Below are 26,928 nucleotides of genomic sequence, written 5' to 3' on the forward strand. Positions count from 1 at the left end.
AAAAATCTAGAAAATTTGTAGAATAAATTAAAATGCTTTGCTAATCTCTGCCTTCAGATTTATAGTGGAATATGGAGACATGAATTCCATTATTAAAACCAGAATTTTTTTTACCATTTCTACAAGGCATAATTTTTTTTTAATTATATAAAGAACAACAATTTGTATTTGCATTTAAAAAAAAAAAAGTTTTTTCTGTCCTTTCCCTTTTTTTCCTTTTCTTGAAAATTTAGTTTTTGATATAGTCCGGATATATAACGCAGTGAAGAAATCATTAATTTTAATTTTAAATTTATGGCATTTTGATATGTAATTTGTAAGGGTAAAATTTATGGAAGTAATAGGTAAAAATTTATGTAACTGTGAAACTTAGCTTTTGAAGTGTGAAAAGAAGAAAAAAATTGTGTGGAATGAGAAAAAGAATAATTTTTTTTTAAATGTGCAAGAAAATTTAAAAAGATAATTTTAGACTGAAATCTTGAGAGTGTAAGTATATATATATATATATATATATATATATACACATACATATATATATCTGTGTATGTGTGTGTATGTATATATATATATATATATACATACACATGTGTATATATGTATATATATAGAATAAAAAAAGGAATAATATATTTTTATGAGACGATCATATATTGAAGAAAATGTCATATTAATATTTAATAAATATTACATATTATTCTAATAATTATATGCAACAAGATATATTGTAATAATTTTATGATAATATTGTAATATTGTAGTGCATCTGTGCACTAGTTACAATAAGCTCATTATTATTATATAGAAAGTAATATAATTTAAATAAAAACTAAAATAAATAAATCTCAACAAGATTACAATTGTTGTATTAAAGAGAAAAACAATATAGTCTGGCTAAAAACAAAGAAAGAATTAAAATGCCTGATATTTTTGTGTGGAGTTCTTCACCAGCTACCAAGTTAAATATTGCCCAATTGCCTCCCTTGTCCATAGTAAACGTAGCTTAAATATGATGACAGTATCAATGAATGAATTGTTTCCCTCTAGGATAACTTTCAGCAAGTGATATATATATATATATATATATATATATATATATATATATATATATATATATATATATATATATATATATATATATATATATATACATGCATATATATATATATATATATATACACACACACACACATATATATATATATACATACATACACACACAATATATGTGTATGTATATATCAATATATATATACAATTTATGTGTGTGTGTGTGTGTGTGTGTGTATATATATATATATATATATATATATATATATATATATAAGGTATATGTATAAATATTTTTAATACAATCTCTCTCTCTCTCTCTTTCATATACATACATATATATATATATGTACATATATACATATGTATGAATATAATTTATATATACACACATATATATGCACACATATATATACACACATATATATATATATGTACATATATACATATGTATATGTATATATATGAATGAGTTTATTGTTAATTTTGCTATAATTAAGGAAATACTTTTTCAAACTGACTTTTCCGATATAGTCATGTCTTCTAATGCATTTTAAGAGGTAGATTTGAGGAAAATCACAGCCTCTCTAGAGAACTAATATACTCTCCTGTAATAAAAATTTTTGTAGGAGGGAGAAGGAGGAGAAGGAGAAGAGGAAGTGTAAGGGTGGCAGATATAGAGAATTTTGTTTTTTTTTTGGTTCCTTATTTAAGGAAAGGGATGGGGGAGGTGTAGTCACAGATTTTGAAATGGTAAAAAAAAAAGAGCCCAAAGAATGAAGGAGATTCCAAAAAAAAAAAAAAAGTGATATAGAACAATAATGAATTTTTTTTTTGTGGAGGTGGTGGTGGTGGTTGGGAATGGGGTGGCAGACCAAAAAAAAAAAAAGAACAAACAAATAAACAAAGAGAGAAAAAGTAACAAGCAAGTTATGATCCAGTACACAGAACTGAGTTCATCTCTATAATAACAATAGATCTTTACTTTTTTTTAATAATATATTTTTTTTTTGTAAACATGTGGCCTTTCGGTAGAATAATAATGCTAAATAAAAGAACTATACCATTGTTCACAGTCACTTCTTTTACCATAAAAGTTTCAAATGGTTTTCCACACCATCTTTTCTTTTTTTTTTTTTCATTTTTTTTTTTTATTTAACCCCCTGTATTTGCTTATAACCAAGTCTATACAGTGTGAGGGGGCCTTGCTCACATTTACAAAAAAATATATAAAGATGGAAAAAAAAAACAAAAACAAACAACGAAAATAGCCACCAGGGGTGTAGCTCCTGCTTCTGATAAGCATTTTTATCACAGTAGTGCTGTAATTTGCAATTCAACATCACCGAGTTTTCCGTTTCTTCACTGCTCTTCCTTTATTAACTGGAAAGTTTTTCCCATCTGCTTCAGAAACATTTTGATGATCCAATTCCATCATTGCTTCCTGAATAGCAGCTTCTAAATGAGAGTTCATTTTCCTCCCTCTGAGATACAGGTGGGGAGAATGGAGGCAAAAGAGGATGAGAGAAAGAGAGAGGGAAGAGGGAGAAAGAAAAAAGAAGAAAAAAACATGTCAGTAAACATTTATTATTCAAGAATTAGAAAAACAAATGTAAAAAAAACAATTTATACTATTTAAGCAGAAAATTAAGAGACAGGAACACAAGATCAAAGAGGAAATTTCAAGGACACATTCCACCCATCTCTAGTATTACTGCTCAATGCAGAAGAGGTTTTGCTAGCCATTGCTATTGTGGTGAGCAACAAATCATATTAGATGCTATATTTTGGGGATTTCCTCACCCAAATAGAAGACAAAGACCACTCAACAATCAATACATTAATGTTACTGGCACAGATGTACAGAATGGAATTGAAGCTAATGAGTGGCAGCGATTTCTGGTGCAGCATTGTGTGCAGTAAGATGGTGATGATGTTTGTGTACACACACACACACACACACAAAGAAGCAGAAAAATGTATTTAGCAATTCTATCAACACTGCCAGACTCTTCATCTACAACTAATAAATTTCTGTGTTTTTTAACACCATATGTCCATAAGAGATGCTTTCTTGAGACAGATTCTGCAGTTTCTAGGCTTTCAGCAGTATATCTGTGTTAAGTACGCTATACAGAATGCTATTTTGGACTAATACTGCTTCCATTGCTAATAACAAATTTTCACCCAACCTGTTGGCTAATAGCAATACCAATGATATGCTAATAACTACTTTTCTATATCAGTAGATGCTAAATTTATCTTAGCATGTGGTTTTTCTTGGATGCTTGCTATTGATGATGCTCAATAAAGCAGAAATACATATTTATCTATTCCAACACTTCTGCTGGATATTTTATGCTTGCTACTGATATATTTCTGTGCTTTTTAATGCTGTACATCTATACAGAATGTTTTCTTGAGATGAATACCTCACTTTCCAGGCTTTCAACAGTGTACCTGCATTAAGTATGTAATATAGAATGCTGTTTTGAACTAATAATGCTTCTATCACTAATAACACACACACACACACACACATACAGAAACAGATAGAAGTAAGCAACTGTCCCCTCTTACTACCACACTTTAATCAATGATGGATAAAGAAAGAAACATGTAAAATGTGTACAAGGTGGACATGGATTACAGGATAATGTACACATTCATTGTAATAATAATAATAATAATGACAATAATAATAATAATAATAATAATAATAATAATAAAAATTTTTTCTACTATAGGCACAGGGCCTGAAATTTTGGGGGGAGGGAGCCAATCAAGTAGATCGACCCCAGTATGCAACTGGTTCTCAATTTATCGAACCCAAAAGGCTGAAAGGAAAAGTCAACCTTAGTGGAATTTGAACTCAGAACATAGCGGCAGACGAAATACTGCTGAGTATTTTGCTCGGCGAACTAACGATTCTGCCAGCTCACCGCCATAATAATAATAATGATACTATATTGTCGAAATGTAACTGTATTATTAGTTTTACAGTTTTGGTGCCAGCAGTGTGTATGTGTGTGTGTGTGTATGTGTATACACACACACACACTCAATCCCTGCAATTGCCCTGAGCAGGTTCTACTTCCATAATATTTCCGAAAAGCAGGTTTCTTTTCTTTCTTTTATTCTATTTTATGTATGTCTCTTGACAAAAAAGTACCTATTTATTTATCATTCATATATATATATATACATGTATATCAATGCAGTTTATAGTGCACCTGAGCGCTTTATACAATAACCTCACTACTACTACGACTGCTGCTATTATTATTATTATTATATCAGTCTGATGTGAAAATATACTCTCTTAATCTTACTACACATTGTATTAATGAGTGATGATGATGACTGCCATCCCTATCTCATCACTGACACCACTCCCCTCAACACCAGTTATCTTATGAGACCTTAATCTCACTTATATAGCTTCTCTCTCTCTCTCTCTCTCTCTCTCTCTCTCTCTCTCTCTCTCTCACACACACACACACAGATAAATTGGATGCATTGTCTATTCATGCTTACATGGAAATATTAAATTATTGCTGCTGCTGCTGATGGTGATGATGATGATGATGACGACAACAACAAAAAATGAGGTTAATTGGTCAATCCAATTTTTTTCCAGCACAGAGGGAGGGGAGATGCATGCGAGGGGAATGGAAGTTTAAATGTTAATAACAACAACAACAATGCTAATGATGATGATGATGACGATGTAGATATTGCTGATGCTGACGATGATCTTGGTGGTGATGATGATGATGATGATGATGACAGAGTAGAGACAAAATGGCTGATTGGATAAACAATTGGAATATTGGACCCTAAGTACATACACCACTGGGTTTTGTGGATTAAATAATATTCATGGTAATAGTGATGATGATGCTGATGATGATAATGGTGGTGGTTATGATGATGTTGATGATGATGATGGCGGTAGTAATAATGATGGAGATGATGGATGGTGGTGGTGGTGGTGGTGGTGATGATGATGATGATGATGATGATGATGATGATGATGATGATGATGATGATGATGATGATGATGATGGGTTTGATGAGTGGTAGTGATGGTGGTGGTAACAGTACTGATGACAATGGGACTGAGGCTAGTTCCCCTCCGAGGCACAAGTCCAGGCAAGGTTGTTTATGCAAGACCAGTAGTTGCCCGTGCATAACAGCCCCCCCCCCATCTCCATGTCACAGATGTTATCCAAGAGAAAGGCAAAAAGGCCGATACAGCTTGTGACACCAGTGATGTCACAACTTGTTACAGTCGAGTGAAGTGAAGCAACATGAAGTAGAGTGTCTTGCTCAAGAATACAACACACAGCCTTGTCTGGGAATTGAACTCACAACCTCACGATTGTAAGCCCACCACTCTAACCACTGACCCATCATATGCCTTCACTTGTGTATGTGTGTGTGTGTGTGTGGTGTGTGTTTGTTTGTTCCCCCGCCAACACTTGACAAACTGGCATTGGTGTGCTTATGTCCCCATAACTTAGTGGTTCAGCAAAAAGACAATGATAAAATAAATACCAGGCTTAAAAGAATAATGACTGGGGTTGTTTTATTCGACTAAAATTCTTCAAGGTGGTACCCCAGCATGACCGCAGTCTAATGACTGAAACCAGTAAAAGATTAAAGACGAAAGATAAAAATACATACTTTCTATATTTTTTCCGTGCACGGTGATGTGCTTCTAAACCTTCTGACAAAGTCTTCAGTTTTTCTGGTTCAACCTGAGTAAAAGTATGATCACCAAACCATTCCACCCAAAGCTGAAAAATATAACATGATAAATTAATTAATAAAGACATTGCTTAACTAATTAATTAATCAAAGGATTAGTAAACGAATAATTAATTATTTCTGCTGTAGGCCTGAAGCCTGAAATAATAAATAAATAAATAGATAAATAGATAGATAAATAGGCGCAGGTGCAGGAGTGGCTGTGTGGTAAGTAGCTTGCTTACCAACCACATGGTTCCGGGTTCATTCCCACTGTGTGGCACCTTGGGCAAGTGTCTTCTTCTATAGCCTCGGGCCGACCAAAGCCTTGTGAGTGGATTTGGAAGACGGAAACTGAAAGAAGCTCGTCGTATATATGTATATATATATATATGTGTATGTGTGTGTGTGTGTGTGTGTTTGTTTGTGTGTCTGTGTTTGTCCCTCCAACTTCGCTTGACAACCGAGGCTGGTGTGTTTACGTCCCCGTAACTTAGCGGTTTGGCAAAAGAGACCGATAGAATAAGTACTAGTCTTCCAAAGAATAAGCTCTGGGGTCGATTTGCTCGACTAAAGGTGGTGCTCCAGCATGGCCACAGTCAAATGACTGAAACAAGTAAAAGAGTAAAAGAGTAAGAGTAAATAATAATAATAATAATAATAATAGTTTCAAATTTTGCCGCAAGGACAGTAATTTTTTGGGGGAAGGAATGAGTCAATTACATTGATCCTGATATTCATCTGGTAGTTACTTCATTGACCCTGAAAGAATGCGAAGCAAAGTCGACCTCGTCGGAATTTGAACTCAGAACGTAGCGACAAGTGAAATACCACTAAACATTTCCTCCAGCATGCTAATGATTCTGCCAGCTCACCACCTTAATAACAATAATCATAATAATCCTTTCTGTTACAGGCACAAGACCTGAAATTTTAGGGGAGGGGGATTAGCTGATTACGTCGACCCCCAAAATTTCACTGGTGAAAAGCAAAGCTGACCTTGGCAGAATCCGAACTCAGAATGTAAAGACGGAACAAATACAACTAAATATTTTGTCCAGCACACTAACAGCTTAGCTTGCTACCTTAATAATAATAATAATAATAATAATAATGATAATGATAATAATGATGATGATAATAATGATGATGATGATAATGAGAATAATAATAATAATAATAATAATAATAATAATGATAATAATAATGATAATAATAATAATGATGATGATAATAATAATTATGATAATAATAATAATTATGATAATAATAATAATAATAATAATAATAATAATAATGATAATAATCATCATCATCATCGTTTAACGTCTGTTTTCCATGCTGGCATGGGTTGGACAGTTTGATTGGGGACTGGCAAGCCAGGAGGCCGCACAAGTCTCCAATCTGATCTGGCAGTGTTTCTACAGCTGGATGCTCTTCCTAATGCCAACCACTCCTAGAGTGTTGCGGGCGCTTTTTACATGTCAGGCAGCACTGGCATTGGCCATGTTCGGATGGTGCTTTTTACATGCCAATGACGTGGGAGCCAGTCAGGCAGCACTGGCAACAATCCATGCATGAATGGTGTTTATTGTGTGCCACCAGCATGGGAGCAAGTCAGGCGGAACTGGCATCAGCCACAACTACAATTTCCATTTGATTGTGATTTGATTTGATTTTGATTTTGACTTACTTGACTCAATAGGTCTCAATAATAATAATAATCCTTTCTATTATAGGCACAAGGTCTGAAATATTGGGGAGGTGGATAGTCACTTACACTGACCCCCAGTGTTTCACTGGTACTTAATTCATCAACCCTGAAAGGATGAAAGGCAAATTTGACCTTGGCGGAATTTGAACTCAGAATGTAAAGACGGATGAAATGCCATGAAGCATTTGATAGGAGTGCTAACTAGTCTACCAACTCACTGCCTTAATAATAATAATAATAATAATAATAATAATAATAATAATAATAATAATAATAATAGCAAGCAATTCATCGTTAGTCGTAAGACTTGGGAAGCTAAATAGTGATAGCTAATATACATACAAATATATGTATGTACATACTTAAGTATGTGTGTGCATGTATATATACATATATATATACACACACACACATATATATATATATATATATATATATATATATATATATATATATATATATATATATATATATATATATATATATATATATATATATATATATATATATATATATATATATATATATATATATATATATATATATCGTTTAATCGTTTAACGTCCGCTTTCCATGCTATATATATATATATGCACAACAGAAATGATTGTGATGTACATAGAAAACTGAAGTGAGTTGTGCAGTAAATGACAAGGTCAAAATGTATTAAAATTTTGCTAGTTGACAAGCATTGAATAGAATGAATGGTTGGAGAAATCATTAATATTAGCTGTCACAGGCTCTAATGTTACAACTGCTTCTATTTGAATGCGTGTATTAATGAACAGTCAGCAGTGTGTTGGCCGGAAATAGCCAAAGACCAGATCAATAGTTTTCTTCAGTCTAGCTACCATGGAGCAGTTTAGCTGTTGGCAGAAATTTACTACATTGGTTAAGAACGGTGAAGACATGAGAATTCAATTTGGGCGTGACAATTGGAAAAAATCCAGACTGAATTTTTTTTTTTTCCTGTTTTATTTTGCCTTGTTTTTTTTTTATTTTTGCTTTTTAAATTGCATGCAAAAAAAAAAAGAACGAATTTAAAGAGAATCCAAATAAAATGAAAAAACACAAGGAGGGGGAAAGTAAAAAAGCTAAAAGAAACCACCTAAAATAGTTGTAAAATTTTCAAAATGCAAAGAAAAAAATATGTGGTAAGTTGACTTGGGAGAAAGCAGAAACCTTGTCGGAAAGGAAAAAAAAAAAGAATATTGGAACTAGGGAATTAAAGTTGAAACAAGAAGAAAGGAAAGAAAGAATTTTAACCAAAACATAACAGACATTAAAATAACACTCCTGAAATCATTATAGCAGCTAAATTTGAAGAATTCTAGAGAAAACAAGGCAGTGAAAGACTATGGAATAGTATGTTTCATTTGTCTAACAATGTGTGCACGTGGTGGTGGTGGTGGTGGTGGTGGTGGTTGATGTCTGAAGTGAAAACCAATTGACTGTGATGCAGAGAACATCAATACAGCTAACAGAGAATTAAGAAATGGTTAACTATGTGACATGTTATTTAATCAAGCAGCTGGGTTGTTATTATTATTATTATTATTATTATTACAAAAGTGAATCACAATCTCCCCCACCCCCACCCTCAAAGCCTTACAGGCCTCCTTCCATCCCTACCTCTGTCACTCCTCAGTCAAAATATATCACATTAATAAATAATGAGTTAAAAACAAGTTAATGTCAAAATGGCCTCCATGTAATTTCTGCTATGACACAGTCACTATGTTATGACACACTGACATTGTGGACGTGTGCATACATATACATACATTTATATATATATATATATATATATATATATATATATATTTATTTATTTTTAAATTTGTTGGGTTTTATGGGATACCTTTCCATAAATTCACATAACACACCATATACAAGTATATATATATATATATACACACACACACACACACACACATATATATATACATATATAACATGCATATATATATATATATATATATATATATATATATATATATATACATGCATACATATACACACACATTTATATATATATTGTGGCACTCTGTTGGTTACGACGTCGAGGGTTCCAGTTGATCCGATAAACAGAACAGCCTGCTCATGAAATTAACGTGCAAGTGGCTGAGCACTCCACAGACACGTGTACCCTTAACGTAGTTCTTGGGGAGATTCAGCATGACACAGAGTGTGACAAGGCTGGCCCTTCGAAATACAGGTAGGTACAACAGAAACAGGAAGAAAGGGTGAGAGTATGTTGTGGTGAAAGAGTACAGCTGGGTTCGCCACCGCTCCCTCCTGGAGCCTCGTGGAGCTTTAGGCGTTTGTTTCAGAATGAAATGTTGGCTGAGTATAGAATGGTAATAAGAAAAAGAAATGATAAAGGAATAAAGGATTATCCCATGAACTTCATTAGTTTACAGCTGTATCTGCTACCAGGTGCAGTGGGCTCAGAGTTGTTACTAAGTGCAATGGGCTCTGCTACAAGGTGTAATGGGTTCATGAGTACCTGAATAACACCTTTTCTTATAGCAGAAACAGGTGTAAGTTAATGAAGTTCATAAGATAATCATTTATTCGTTTGTCATCTCTTTTTCTTACATATATATATATATAAAGCATGGTCAGAAAAAAAAAAAACTGAGTGACTCACCTTACCAGCTTCAGGTTTCTGATTTCCCTTCACCTCACTAATGTTAATGAGTTTACCAGGCCACGACGGAAAGCCTCTGATCTGACCCCATACCAAATCTCCAGTGTTGAAAATTCTTGGATATGTTGGCATCATAGGCTCTTCCATAGAATCCTCATCATCTAAGAAATGATAGACAGAGTGATACTAATAGTTTTGTCATTTCAATAAGAGAGAGAGAGAGACACACATGCACACACTCACAGAGTGAGAAACATATAAACAGAGAGGTATGGAGTTGATAGACATTGACATTATTATTTTTATCATTTCAATAAGAAAGAGTGAGAGAGAGGGAGAGAAAGACTGTATACATGAGAGAGGCGGGGGAGAGAAAGGACTGTATGCATGAGAGAGAGAGTCAGACAGACAGACAGACAGAAAGGTAAAGAAATTAAAGACAGACTCTTAATACCCCCAAAGAGATTTTGATAGTTTTTGTTTAGTCCCAAGTTTTCTCTGAGCAAACTCATGATTAAAGCTGTTCTTGCCATGACCACCCTGTCTTTTGTTTACAGACACATTGATATCCAACATGCACTTTCCCATCATTATTTTAAGACAAGCATGGCTGTGTGGTTAAGAAGCTTGCTTCCCGACCATGTGGTCTTGGGTTCAGTCCCACTGCAAAGCACCTCGAGCAAATGTCTTCTACTATAGCTCTGGGCTAACCTGAGCCTAGTGAGCAGACTTGGTAGATGGAAACTAAAAGAAGCCTGTCATGTGTGTGTGCATATGCATGCATTTGCCCTTTACTATACTTCTCGACAACTGGTGTTTGTGTGTTTATGTTCCTTAACTTAGTGTTGTGGCAAAGAGATTGATAGAATAAGTACCAGGCTTTAAAGTAATAAAATAAGGGCAATTCATTTGACTAAAACTTCAAGGCAGTGCCCCAGTATGGACGCAGTCTAATGACTGAAACAAGTTAAAAAAAAAAAGAGATAATAGCTGTTTGTAAACAAAAAGTCCCCAGTTGTCCAAATGATGCCATTTAATTGCAACATTTCACTGAGTTGTTTGAAGTACAAGGGAAATATTTCCTTAGTTGGAAAGAAGTTTGGGGTTGGCAACAGAAACAGCGTGTAGGTATCAAGAAATCTGCTTTGACTAAGTTTCATCTGACCCATGCAAGCATTGAAAAGTAGGCATTAAAACAATGATAAGTATCCAAGTGATTAAGTGTGTGTTTGTTACTGTCTCCTGGTCTTGACATTGCATGGTCATTTCCTTTCTGAATTTTCCTTGAAAACATGTCTGGTGACAGGGAAATATCATCTTGCATGGACACAAATGGGGGTTGGTGACAAGAAGGGTCTCTCTCTAACCATAGAAAACCTGCATTAATGAATTCTGTTTGACTCGTGCAAGTATGGAAAGGTGGACATTAACATGATGGTGATGATTATGATGATGATGATGATAATGAAGGAGGATATAATACAGCATAAAAAAAAAACAGGGAAAAAAAACAAAACAGAAATTAAAAAAAAAATAGTAGGGTATTAGTTTAACACGAAGAAAATAAGATGAAAATGCTTTTAACATTTTGGACACAAAGGAAATGAAAGAGAAGAAGGAAATATGGAAAAAGAAGAATGATAAAGAAAAAAAAAGGGAAAGAATAGAAAGGGAAAATGGATAGACAAAAGAAATCAAGAAGCGGAAAAGCCACAAGTTGCCAAAGTCAGAACCATCTTGGAGAGTGAGGTTAGTAGTTGAAGAGTGAAAACAAGGGAGATAAATTGGAAAATATCAGTGTTAATAGAGTGCATGTGTACAAGCAAGTATGATGTGTGTGTAACATTCTTTATCTATTGCTTGTCTGGGTTCCCTTATTTTGTGATGCATTGGTGTGTGTCTGTGTGTGTCTGTGTGTATGCATTTGTGAGTATGGATGTGGCAATTAAAAGTTAAAAGAGGATGATGATAGAGATGATGATGATGATAAAAAAATATGCAGTGGATTAGCAGAGTCATTAGAGCATTGGATAAAATGCCTTTCTGTATCTGTTTCAGTTCATTATATTCTAGTTTCAAATCCTGCAGAGGTCAACTCAAGTACTGGGTAGGGGGGGGGGGGATCTAATAGACTAACCTCCTCCCCCAACTTTCTGGTCTTGTGCCTATGTTATTAAAGGTAGACCATTAGTAGAAATGTGAGCATTGGACAAAATAGCTTGTGAGGTCTTTTTTTTTTTTATATTGTCCATAGAACATCTTATTTTAACAACCTTCAAAGAAAGACAAACAAAAGGAGGGTTAAATTTCAGTTCTGAACATAAAGGGATAATAACTAAATACACAAACAAAGCATTCTCTCCAACAATAACAGGAACAATATAACAATTATAGAAATAATAATAATAATAATAATAATAATAATAATAATAATAATAATAATTCTTTCTGCTGTAGGCACAAAGCCTGAAATTTTGCAGGAGGGGGAGGTACTTTATTTAAACAGGTACTTTATTTTATCAAACTTGAAAAGATAAACAGCAAAGTTGACTTGGTGAAATTTGAACTTAGAACATAAAGAGAACGAAGAAATGTCTCTGAGCCTTTTTTGTCTGACGAGTCAGCAATAATTTGGAAGTATCAGCACTCAACTACCAGCATGGCTGAAAAAGATTGGTGCAAGTGTGAAGGTAGAACACCTACAAAAATCAGTATTGCTTGGAACTGCAAAAATTCTTCGCAGGGTCCTTGAAGCATGACCATTAAATAAGTGTCGCCTTAGTCTGCTGGCTGTGGACAGCTGACACTTTCCATCATACCCAGTAAAATAAGCTGAGAGTTTTCATATAATAATAATAATAATAATAATAATAATAATAATAATAATAATAATAATGATAATAATAATAATACTTTCTACTATAAGCACAAGGGCTGAAATTTTGGGGGTGGGGATTAGTTAATTATATTGACTCCAGTGCTTAACTGGCTCTTATTTTATTGACAACAAAAGGATGAAAAGCAAAGCCAACCTCGGTGGAATTTGAACTCAGAATGTAAAGACAGACAAAATGCTGCTAAGAATTTTGTCTGGCATGCTAACAATTCTGCCAGCCTGCCATAATAATAATAATAATAATAATACGCAAAACACTTTCAATACAGTAACCATAAGAGCACCACAGCACATACCCAAGGCACACAGAGCTGCGCTCGGTAGTGAAGTGAAAGCACATTATAAAAATAAAACTACTGAACAATAATAATAATAATAGGAACAAATAGGGGTTGCAATAAGGGTGGAGCACTTGCAGAAAACAGCACTGCTTGAATATTCTGGATGGTGCTTGAAAACTAAGGGGTGTTACCTTAGTTCACTGGTAGTGAATAGTTGGCACCGTAATACATCTCCAGCGTTAGAAGCTGTGCAAAGACAATAAATAATAATAATAATAATAATCCTTTCTACTGAAGGCACAAGACCTGAAATTTTGGAGGAGGGGACTAATTGATTACATTGACCCCAATACTCAACTGGTACTTATTTTATCGACCCTGAAAGGTTGAAAGGCAAAATCCACCGCAGTGGAATTTGTATTCAGAACAACAAAGACAAATGCAATGCCGATAAACAATTTACCCAACATGCTAATAATTCTGCCAACTTGGGGCCAGTCAATTTTATCGACCCCAGTGCTCAGCTGGAGCTTATTTCATCAACATTGAAAGGATGAAAGGCAAAGATGACCTCAGCAGAATTTGAATTCAGAACATAAAGATGGATGAAATGCCGCTAAGCATTTTAACTGGCATGCTAATGATTCTGGCAGCTCACTACCTTAATAATAATAATAACAATAACAATAACAACAACGACTATGATAATAATAATAAAGTCTTACCATCAAATATGTGATTTCTACAGTGTTCTCTAAGCCGTTTCATTCCTCGGCGAACTATAGTATCTGTTTGATGAGTTGCTAAATTGGGTTTTGTTGTTGAGAAAAACTCATTGATGGCTTTCTGTTTGTAGTTGTCAGCAGCAACAGCAGCAGTTAACACTTTGTTTTCAGTTTCCAAAGAACATGAAATCTGATTTTCTGGTGGAGACTTAACTACTGCATCGTTAGAACTGCTGACTTTATCAAAACAAAAGTCATCGATGGTTTTTTCATCATCCAATTTAGATTTCTGTAAACAATTCTCTGACTCTTGGTTATTGTTAAGAGTTGAAGAATTGTTGTAAGAATTCAATTTGTTAAGCGGAGGTTCATCTGAGCTTTGAGTTGCAGCCTGGCTATTTTCAGGGGAACGGTTAGAAAGAGAATCTTCTGAATAACTGCAGGTTGTTTGGTCATCCTCCTCTTCTGTTGAGGAAAAATTCTTCATAAATACATGAGAGGGGCCATTTTTTATTAAATCATCCAAATTTTTATTTTCATTGGATTCTTGGCAGTCTGTAGGTACAAACCTGATTTCGCTGTTGGCGATTTGGTCAGATATTTCAATGTTCTTAGATTGCACACCATGATGTGGAGTTTGTTTTTTGTCTGACATTTCAACAACAGCACCATCCACTGCAGAAGATTGTAACAAGGTTATTTGAGAAGGTTCCTGCATCTGACTAACACAGTTATTAGTTCCACTTTCAGAAATATGATTGCTCCAAGAGCAGAGGGTAGAAGAGAGCACTTGCATATCTGATGAATGTTTAGTGGATTGATAGCTATTATCATAGGGCAAAGAAACAGGAGATGGAGACTTGCTTCCCCTCTCCTGTATACTAACAGGGAAACTTCTATCAAGGCCACATGATAAAGATGCTTCAGAAAGTGAAGAGCTGGGTGTTGGCGCATCTTCTGAGATGTCATTTGGAACTGATGCTGTATCAGTCAGCTCTTTTTGATGAGCCATGGACGGCTTTAATGTTGTGGATAATTCGTTTCTGTGTCCTCCCGAGACATCTATACTGCTATAATCTGGAGTAACAGCATCTAAAGAATCTTCTACTTTCCTCAAACATACCAATTTACCAGCACCATTGGTATCAACAGTTTCTTGCAAACAGGGGCTAACTAAAGAGCAAACCTCTTCAAAGTTATCTGATGTGTCAGAGTTGGTAAGTGTGTCAGCTGTTGCTTTATCCAAGTAGAAAGTGGATTCCCCCTGTATAGTTTGGTTCAACTGACTCATGTGAAGCAGCTGCTGTTGTAGGTGAACGGCTTGAAGTGGCACCGACATATTGGTGTTTCCTAAACCCCCCCAGTTTGCTGATAAACTATATATATTGCTGCTGTTCTCAAAACTGTTGCCATGATTAGGACTTAATAGTGTCGGTAGGTCCATGGCAGGGTTTAAGAATGGAGTTGCTGAGAAATTGATTTTATTGTACTCAGCAGGTATTCCTGTACCGAGGATTTGTAACAAAGGCATCTGCATGTTGGGGACAACAACAAATTGAGCTGTTGAAAACTGAGATAAGTTGTTTGCAACAGTTGGACTTGTTTTATCTACAGTTGGTGTTCTGTTGCAATTGGATAATTTTGTGTGGATGGGGCAGTTGGTTGCACAAGAAAGTGCACTGTCTGAGTAGGCCTTCTGTGGTGCAGATTTATTTTGTATAGGAGAAACAGGGTCAGCAATGCACGCGGACTGGCACATGTTAGAAGAATTCTCTTTGATGTTTGAAACAATGCAAGCTGTTGTACTAGTTGGCACCTGTGGACTTGTCAATAGTTTCTGGGGCTGGCTACTGGAATCTGGGGTCAGATTGTCAGAGAGCTGGGAATGAAGCATTCCTATTTGTTGATGACTGGAGCCATTTACAGGCAGAGGACTGGCTATCAGAAGTGGGTTGGCACCAGATTGGTTACCTAAGGTTCCAACAACTTGCATTATGGGAGAATGGTTTAGAGATGTTTGTGAGATACCAACAGCAGGAATCAGATGAGTTAGGGTGTTGGTTACAGCTGATACCATAGGTAAGGACATAGGTGGCATCGGTGCATTCATAGCAACAAAAGGAAATTGATTGTTCATGAGATTAACTCCGAGGTTTGTCAATTGGGGATTGATGCACTGAGCCATATTTGGTAAGACGTTATTATCTAAACTAGATAACAATTTCTCAGGCAGGTCTTCTATTGCTACTTTGGTGAAATTAGGACTGTTTTCTTTTGAACAATTTTTATTTCTTTGTTGGCATTCTCCTTGCTTCACTGTGGTGTTATCTGATGTTGGCAATGGCACAGTCTGTGCAGTGCTGTCCTTACGATTGCTGGTCACTGTTGGTATTGTTACTTTGTGATTTGGAGATGAAAGCATCGTCTGAAATGTACCAGTAAAAGTACCAGGGGATGGTGCAGCAGATGTAGATGTTGACTGACCAATCACACTTGAGATGGAGTTCTGCTGCAAATTGGTCAAGGCAGCTGCAGCAGCAGTGAGATTGTGTGAAAGTCCAGTGCCACCGGTAATTCCATTATTAGCAGACGTTCCAGCCTGTTGAAACAATAAGGGTGTATTCTGTCCAGGAGTAAGGCCAAAACAAGTTCCTATTGCACAGGGCAGTTTTGAGGCAGAAGTTGTTGAAATGCTGGATGGCATAGTGTAATTAGTAGATGTAGGAGAAAGGTTGACATTTAATTGCAAGGGCTGATTAATCTGAGGTGATCCTATAATCTGCTGCCCCAAAAGTACATTGATGGATGGAGCAGGAGGTCGTGATAGCTGGGCCCGTGCAGCAGCTGATAAAAGATTACTTGCAGGGAATTCCCCGCTGTGATTTAGAATTTGTTGTAAGCAGTTAGGTGATATACTTGATGTAGAATTGATGTTTGGACTGATTGTAAATTGTGCTAATGTTTGACAAGTGCTATTTGTTGGGTTTGCAGCAGTTGTTGGTACTGATGCTGATGTTGTTGTTGTTGCTTTAGACAGAATGTTTGGGCGCGTTCTTGACTTGTGTACATGTTTTAACTTTTTGTTAGCATTTTGTGTTGTTGTTGCTGCACTCACATGATTCTGATGAGATGAACTAGATTTCCCAGAGCCAGAACTGATTTTTGATTTCGAAGGACTTTTAGTGGTTGCAGATGACATGGCTAAAGAACTGTCAGTTCCTGGCACTGAACTCGATGTAGAACATGCATTAATCACTGCACCAGAGGAGTTCAGCAAAGAAGCATTTAACAACGAGTTGTTTTTAACAGTGTCAGGAGATTTAGTAAGAATTTCAGATTTTTCATTTGAATTAGGTGAAGATAGAGATACTTTTTCCCTTGGTGATAATACTTTTGGATGATCAGCAGAAGGTGAAGAAGATGATTTGGAAGTTTTTTGTAGAACGGCTTTACATGAACTGGTTGATGAATTCTGATGAAGTGAAGAAGAGTTGAAAACAGAAGTAGGAGATTGTTGCTCAGTGTGAACCCATATGTTACCGTTTGGTTCTTTCCAGTTAGTTATTCCTTGTTTATGTGGTGATCCCAGAACTTCCTGAGCAGGCTCTACCAACTGTTCCGTTCTTGCAGATGAAGCAATAGAGCCATTTACGATTTCAGTCTGTTGAGCAAGGTAGCCAACAGGATTGTCGATAAATGAAGCCGGTATATATTTGCTAGGAGGACTTGCTTGAGAAAGCAGTTTGTGTTTTTTGTTACATGTGCCCTTATGTTCTGATATACTATTGTATTTTCTCTTTTCTCTTTTAGAACGCATTCTTTTTACCTTACCGTTCTTAACAGTTTCTGATGCTACCGTGTCACTAACTGGAGAATACAACTGACTCAAGATATTGCCTGTATAAATACCATCTTGCAAAGAATTTTGTGTTATTAAAGGGGATGCAAACTTTTGGTTTCCAATTGTCTGCATGTGGAATAGCATGGAATTGGTCTGATTGAGCTGAGGATAGAAGCCAGCAGGAGTGGTGAGAACTGTATTTCCAGACAGTTGGAAGTTGAGAGCAGCAGCAGCAGCGGCGGCAGCTGCTCCAGCTTGGTTCTGATATGGAGTAAAAGCAGGATGTCCAGCAGTTAGAGGTGTAAGAGGAGATGGTTGTAGAAACAGTTGGTTCTTAAACTGATCAGATGGAAAGACAGTTTGGATAGTGAGGGGACTGGGCTGAATGCCTAATGCAGCAAATGCTGACTGACTTTGAAGATTAAGAACTGGACTTTGAATGTTATTTGGATGCGTATGATCTGGACTAAAGTCTAATTTACTTGAACCATGGCAGTTGAGAGAACCTACTTCATCAGTTTGATCGACTGACATAAACAGTTTTTTACATGTCTCTTTTAGTGCATCAGTCTGTAACAGAGGCTGTTGCTCACTACCGTTCTGTTGTTCACTAGTGTTCTGTTGTAACGTAATAAAAACAGGAGATTTAATGATGTCAGCTGGAGGTGAAGTTGGCTGAGCAGTTTCAGAATTGTGATTAGAAGGTGGTTGTTGTGGAGTTGATGACTGAGAAGTAATATTGTTAACACCAGCAGTTTTATTAGCTAATACAGTTGAGTTTAAAGACGATGCCAGTTTAAGTTGGTCTCGTTCAGCTAAGAGTTGAGACACTAATATTCCATCATATGGACTGGGGTGACTTTTACTCTTTGATCTCTTGCGAGGTTTGGTATCTGGAATGAAATAAAAATTACATTAATATCAAGAAGAAGAACATAGAAAAAAAAAGAGACAATGAACAATATCAATAACAATTGCCGCTGAAACTTTTGTCCTCTAAATCAGTGGATCCACAACCATTTTTTGAACCATGGATTGGTTTCACACAAGAACTTTTTTGCATAGACTGGGGTGTTACATGTGTAACAAAACACTACATTTATAATACATATATATAAAACTGGCACTTTGTCGGTTACGACGATAAGGGTTCCAGTTGATCCGACCAATGGAACAGCCTGTTCGTGAAATTGATGTGCAAGTGTTTGAAAAAGACACTACAGACATGTGTATCCTTAAAGTAGCTCTTAGAGAGATTCAGTGTGACACAGAATGTAATAAGGCCGTACAACAACTCGTTTTTGTCAGTTGAGTGAATTGCAGGAATGTGAAATAAAGTATCTTGCTCAAAGACACAACATGCCATTGGGAATCAAACTCATGACTTCACAATTATGAACTGAAAACACTAACTACTAAGCCATGTGCCTTCACAATATACACACACACACACACACAAACACACATAGTCTTTTATTTTTTTTTCTTTAATTTGTTTCAGACATTTTGACTGCGGCCATGCTGTGGCACTGCTTTTAGTCGAACAAATTGACCCTAGGACTTATTTTTGTAAGCCTAGTACTTATTCTATCGGTTGTAAACACACCAGCATTGGTTCCAAGCAATGGTGTGGGGACAAACATGAACACATAAACATACACACACACACACATATATATATATATATATATATATATATATATATATATATATATATATATATATGATGGGCTTCCTTCAGTTTCCATCCACCAAATCCACTCACAAGTCTTTGATCAGCTCGAGGCCATAGTGGAAGACACTTGCCCATGGTGCCATGCAGTAGGACTGAACCTGGAACCATGTGGTTTGTAAGCAAGTTACTTACCACACAGCCACTCCTGCACCTATATATATATATATATATATTTACAAGTATAAAACATATATAATTCAAAAACATCTTGCAGTCTGTGAGAGTCAATAAAATAGCAAGTTATTCTTTCGGTAAGGCCTGGTACCAAATGATCGACAGCCTGATAGTGATCTGTAGCCCAGTGATTAACGATTCCTGATCAAGATGAAAGACTGATTAAAAAAATAGGTGCACTGAGAAAAGGGGAGACAAATGTTAAAAATTTCTTTTCAAGCCAAGCCTGGTCATTGGAGTTTAGCAAGAGAAAGTAAAAGTCTATTATGTTTACATTGACATAGTTTTTAATGCAATTTTACTCTGCTTTATAGAAATCTACAAGAACAACAACAATACTTTTTCAGCTAAAGAGAGTTAATTAAAAGAAAAATTATCGTGATTCAACTTTAATCACAAGTAAACAAACAACCAGTAAAAGATGAGATGCAAAAAAATGAAAAAGAAAAACTCTCAGTTTTATATGTGTGTGTGTTGTGTTGTGTTTGTAATACTAAATATTTTTGAGGATGTGTAGTACTTGTGATGCGAGGACACACAGACGAAACAAAAGAAGTAATATCACTCAAGTAGTCAGGTATTTTGAACAGCACTTGCATACATGTGACGTTCGTAATGCTTAATAAAAGAATAAATAAAAAATTATGCAAAAGCAATTCTTGGTTTTTTTTTTTAATATAGGAATAAAGACTGCATTAAAATATTCTCAATAACTTGTGCAATTGAACAGACCTCTTAAAACATTTTTACATTAGCAAACAAGCAGTAACTGTGTATTATAAATATTTTACTGTCGTCATCACCATCCTTATGCCCTCATAATTGCTATCACTACTATGACCACCACCATCACCACCACCACCACCAACATTATCATTATAGTTGACTTTATAAAGCCAATTTTAATTCCACTAACAACATTACCATTATTCCATTAGAATAGTTGAGTAGTTAAAGTTGTGGACCATTGCTTCAATGTTTTATTAACTTTTATTAACTCAGGCATTCAAAATTGTTTTGTACACCTCCATTCTTCTTTTCTTCACCAAGGAGACACCTTAACACAACCAGCTCCAAGCAATTACAGCCAAAAGAACTGACTTCACAGTCGAATGCTGGTTGCTGCAGCAACTTCAAACAAAATGTCTAAAATTGCACAGCTAATCAACTCATGATGTAAACATGATTCAACTTCTGTAAAAAATATTTCCAATAACCTTCTTCCTATTTGAAGACTTGAGTATGTTCTGGAACTGAAGATGATTTTTGTCTATTTAATTGTTTTACCTGTGTGTGTGTGTGTGTGTGTGTGACAACTATAATGTTGAACAGTCTACTGTACAGTAAACATTACTCATAAGCCATGACCAGATCAAGTGCTAAAATCCAATAGCAATGGAATGGAGCTCCTATGTCTGGATTGGTGTTGTTACTGCATGCACCAGTAATTTGAATTGCATCTCCCAAAAAAGGGCCACTTGGTGGATTAGCATGGAGTCACTCACAAACGTGTTAACATCTGGCACACAGATGTGCCACCTCCTAACCCTGATCACAGTCACTCACAAACATGTAGCACATCTGATGCACAGATGTGCTACATGTCTCCTCTCATTGCTCTTTCTACCACTACTTCAGTGGCCTCTGCTCCCTGCAACTAGCTGGTTGGCTGATCTTGCATCCCCATTCCCTGACTCATTCAACTATCAGCCATAGTGTGTTTACATCCTAATGCAGTCCCACACAACAATCAAGATATCCAAAATTTCCTCTCCTGAATGTCAACCACTTCTACATTCCTCTCTGCTCAAGGTCTTTTTTCCTGTAATTCTGTAATTGTTTTCCAATAAGAATATGAACCACACTGACCTCAATTGTCTTGGAAAGTAAGCAAAGACTATAAACACAGTCCTTTCTTCTACACTAAACTATTAAAAAAGAAAGAAAGAAAAAAGGCTGCAATGGACAGGGACTGTAAACATGAGTTCAAGAATTGCCTTCAGCAGGAAACCTAGAACCTAGCTTTTCAAACTAACTACTCCTGTAGTTTACTGTGTCAGCTTATGTTACACCTTTACAGCTAGGTAGACTGAGCTAAGAGTAGAATACATTTCTTTTGTCCTAGAACACTGTACAGTGTCAATAATAAAACACAAACCATAAATACTTCAGTTGGTAGATGCCAATAAGAAAAATATTTCTGAGACTTCAAAGGGCTTTTTAAGAGTTGCTGATAAGTATTGGTCTTAAGGCATTGAAAAGACAACGAGAGATAAATCTTTTATCACGGGTAACTTTTCTTGACAGATAGACGAATCGAGCTTAGTATACAACAAATGTCCTGCCCAGAAACACAACCGAAATTCCAGTCAAATGTCTATTGAAAAAACAATACAATAAAAGTGAGTGAGTGTGTGTTTTAAACAGTATGATCTGACCTTAATGTCACTTTCTAAGACTCAACACACAATTTCAAATCAGAATTTTTCACAAGTACGTACAACAAAGGTATTTGTTTTCCTTTCCACAAAAATACTTTGAAGTTAATAACCAAGGAATGTAAACAATGCTGTAACTACTGTAACCCAAATAATCTTAAATGGAGATTAATATACAACAGGACCATTACAAGATTCAGTTGACAGGGTTATAATGCTGTTGACTTAAGGTTTGACAATTTCATATCCTTTAACTGCTTGCTCTTGCTCTGTGGCCCATTCAACTCTTTCCAATTCAGTTTATTACTGTTTTAATGTCCGCTTTTTCATACCAGCATGGATTGGATGGAAACTGAGGCAGATTTTCTATGGTCGGATGCCTTTCCTGTTGCCAACCCTCACTTGTTACCAAGTAAAGTAATATTTCCTCATGAAAACCAGACATGTTTTCATGGCATATTGGAAATGGCTGACACTGCTCACATGGCAGTGATATTTGCTTACAACTATTACACAATGTTGAGGCAGTAACACACACGGGCACACACACAGAGTAGGATGTGTGTGTGTGTGTGTGTGTGTGTGTGTGTTTGTTTGTGTATCTATGTGTGTGTCTTTGTGTTTATGTTTGGTGTTTGTCTACACCACCACCACCACCACCACCACTGCTTGGCAACTGGTGTTGGTGTGTTTATGCTCCCATAACTTACTGGTTCAGCCAAAGAGACTTATAGAATAAGTTCCAGGCGTAAAAAAAATAAGTACAGGGGTCGATTCATTTGATTAAAAATCTAAGACAGTGCTCCAGCATGGCAAGAGTCTAAGAACTGAAACAAGTAAAAGAATAAAAGAATGGTAGATTCTCTATACAAATGGTAGAGGTTATCATGGAGTAGAACTGTTTCATATACCAGCCATGACATGCAAATATAATCAGAAAAAGAATCTAGTGTGCTGTCGGGATCAAACCAAACACCACAAGGTAAAGTTATGAACCACAGACATGTCTAGGTGTCTTGCCTAGGTGTATAAATATAAGAATATTTGTATACTCCTTTGTACATATGTCAATATGTATAGCCATTTTTACATTTTATATATATTTATGTATACACACACATGCCTATATACACAAATACATAGTGCACCTGAGCTCTGTATACAATACATTTATCATCATATAATATAATATAATATATATTAGATATATATATATATATATATATATATATACACATACATATACATACACACTGCATAGACATATACATTAAATATACATACACACAGACACATATGCACACACACAGATACACACTACAGAGGAGAATACATGTATTTTATGTGTATACATTTAGGTAGATACAAACCTTACAGATGAATACATAGGCCAATAACACAAACACACAGCAAGACTAAAGTGAGTTAAGCAAGTGAGATGTTGAGCAGATGAAAACTAAAGTTTACAGACAAGACATAAATCAAAAGCAACATAACTCATTCACTTCCCTCTTTTTCTCTCACCACACATATATACATATATATATACAGAGAGAGGTGGAGTGAAGGGAGAGATACACACATATTCACACATGTACACACACACACTCATATATATATACATATATATATACAGAGAGAGGTGGAGTGAAGGGAGAGATACACACATATTCACACATGTACACACTCACTCATATATATATATATATATATATATATATATATATATAAACACACAGAGGTGGAGTGAAGGGAGAGATACACACATATTCACACATGTACACACACACACTCATATATATATATATATATATATATATATATATATATAAACACACAGAGGTGGAGTGAAGGGAGAGATACACACATATTCACACATGTACACACACACACACTCATATATATATATATATATATATATATATATATATATATGAACACACAGAGGTGGAGTGAAGGGAGAGATACACACATACTCACACAACTGCACATGAATGTTTGTGTGTGTGTGTGTGTGTGTGTGTGTGTGTGTGTATACATATACATTTATTTAACTTCAAGGATTTACAAAACAACATAAATACATAAATAATGCAAAATAACATTTGACCGATAAATGAAAAGAACAAAAGCAATGATCAATTTTTGAAAGAATAACAGAAGTTGATCACGTCTGGGAGGGAAATACATGCAGAATCATTGGCTGACTAAAAGAACACCAATATGAATTGGTTAAACAATATAATATAATTTATACCCATGGAGGTATGACTTTGCAACAACATTGTTTTGGGTTCTGTCCCACTGCATGGCACTTTGAGCAAGTGTCTTTTACTAGAGCCTTGAGATGACCAATGCTTTGTGAATGAATCTTGTTGATTGAAACTGCATGGAAGCCTGCTGCACATCATCATCATCATTGTTTAACGTCTGTTTTCCATGCTGGCATGGGTTGGACGGTTTGACTGGGGACTGGCAAGCCAAGAGGCTGCGCCAGGCTCCAATCTGATGTGACAAGTTTTCTACAGCTGGATGCCCTTCCTAACACCAACCACTCTGAGAGTGTAGTGAGTGCTTTTTATGTGCCACTGGTACAGGAGCCAGATGGGTGGCACTGGCATTGGCCACGTTTCGCTGGTGCTTTTTACATGCCACCGGCACAGGAGCCAGTCAGGTGGCACTGGCATCAGCCACGTTTGGATGGTGCCTTTTACGTGCCACTGGCATCAGCCACGTTTGGATAGTGCTTCTTACATGCCACAGGCACAGGAGCCAGTGAGGCGGTACTGGCAACGATCCATGCATGAATGGTGCTTATTGCACATGTATGTATATGTATATATATATATATATATATATATATATATATATATGAGACAAAGAAAAACCATGACCAAGGAAAGACAGAACTAATGGAAAAAAATGAGATGTGACCAAGAAAAGACAGGACCTAGAAAAATCTAAAGACTGAGATCAAGGGAAAAAGAGAAAAGACAGAGACCAGACCAAGAAATGGCCAAAAGAGAAGTCCTACACTAGAACAAGAAAAGACCGATATGAGACAAAGACAAGACTAAAAGATAATGAGGAAAGATCTTACCTCATTTTCATACACCAATATAATACAAAGAGCAGGAAAAGACTAAAATAAGGCTGAGACTAGATCAAGAAAGAACGAGACAAAAAACAGATGAAGAACAGTTCAAAACTGAGACCAGATCAAATAAGACTAAAACGAAGAAAAGTTCAACATAAAGAAGATGAGGAGTAGATAAAAAAAAAAGCTAAAAATGGACCAAGAAAAGGCTGAGGCTTGATGAAGAAAAGACTGAGATGGGATGAAGAAAACACCAAGACCAAAACCAGACAAAGATCAAATTGAGACTGAAATTGGTCAAAATAATAGATCAAGAAAAGATTGAGAACAAACTAAAAAAAAACGACCAACACTGAAACCATGAAAGCCAACACCCGAATCATGACCTTGTGTACTTATAGCCTGCCACCTACCTATATATTTGTCGCACCTGATTTGTAAGAAACAGTGAATGAAGCATTGACTGGTATTGCAAATATTCACCCAGCTGAATAAAAATCTGGTACATGGAATAGAGACAGTATTAGAATAATATAGATATCTATGTATCATACTTAATATACGCACATCACAGAATATTTTTTATTATTTCATCATAGGTTACATAATCTTTACATGTGTTTCACTTGTGTGTATTAGTATATTATGCAACCATTAATCTTTCTGACTCTGAACAAATAAGTACCAGTGATATACGGGGTGTTAATGTATTCATTTATACCCTCTCCCCTCTCCCCTTACCTCACACACCTATAAATTTATGACCTTATGCCGATGTAAGAGAAATCAATATTAATATCGGTTACATAATCTTTACATGTTTTTCACTTGTGTGTATTAGTATATTATGCAACCATTGTTACAGACAGTAGCATAATCACCCTACATACCAGATCATCAGAAGACAACTGAAATTTACTCCATTAATGGTTACCAACATCAGTTGGTATGTAGAGCAAAGGTTTTCTATTCCACAGTCTCATTTGAAACAGCAACTTTTCAATACACACACATACATATAATATAATCAACATGTATATATATATATATATATATATATATATATATATATATATATATATATACATACAACACATATGATATATATATATATATATATATATATATATATATATATATATATATATATATATATATATATATATATATAAGCATATATGATATATACATATAATATATATGATATATACGTAATTATAATATATAGATATATACATATAAAATACAAATGATATTATATATAATATGTGTATGTGTGTGTATATTTGTGTATGCATATGCTAAGAGTATGAGAAGTCTGACGAAGTATCGATACTTTGGGGAAGAGGCAGGGTGTGGTGGTAGAAGTGGTGGTGGTGGTAGTGGTGGTGGTGGTAGTGGTTACATTATGATCAAAGAAGAACTAAAATAGTTAAATTCCTTTGAAGATGGCAATAACAGTAACAATAAGAACAATATCCAAAGTACATTAGTAAAAGTCTGTTAGTAAATGCTACGCTTCATTACACAAGAGAGTAGGTGTGTGTGTGTGTGTGTGTGTGTGTGTGTGTGTGT

At 35.4% G+C, this 26,928-nt stretch overlaps 1 protein-coding gene across 17 annotated transcripts in view; it reads right to left on the reverse strand.

Moving 5' to 3' along the window:
- Positions 1-1,959: 1,959 nt before the first annotated feature.
- Positions 1,960-26,928, reverse strand: part of LOC106869579 (uncharacterized) — a 373,899-nt gene continuing 348,930 nt past the window's right edge. For 9 of the 17 annotated variants that reach the window (XM_089364759.1, XM_089364762.1, XM_089364758.1 and 6 more), the window contains 4 exons: positions 14,069-18,802; positions 10,167-10,327; positions 5,737-5,849; positions 1,960-2,531 (listed from right to left, as the gene is read on the reverse strand). In XM_089364759.1, the coding sequence (XP_089220885.1) occupies positions 2,390-2,531; positions 5,737-5,849; positions 10,167-10,327; positions 14,069-18,802 (5,150 nt within the window). In that variant the 3' untranslated portion in view covers positions 1,960-2,389. The remainder of the gene's footprint in view (positions 2,532-5,736; positions 5,850-10,166; positions 10,328-14,068; positions 18,803-26,928) is intronic. The other 8 variants (XM_089364756.1, XM_089364753.1, XM_089364755.1 and 5 more) reach the window with 2 other exon arrangements.

The sequence above is a fragment of the Octopus bimaculoides genome, chromosome 16, assembly GCF_046866305.1.
Source record: "Octopus bimaculoides isolate indiv1 chromosome 16, ASM4686630v1, whole genome shotgun sequence".
Lineage (NCBI taxonomy): Eukaryota > Metazoa > Mollusca > Cephalopoda > Octopoda > Octopodidae > Octopus > Octopus bimaculoides.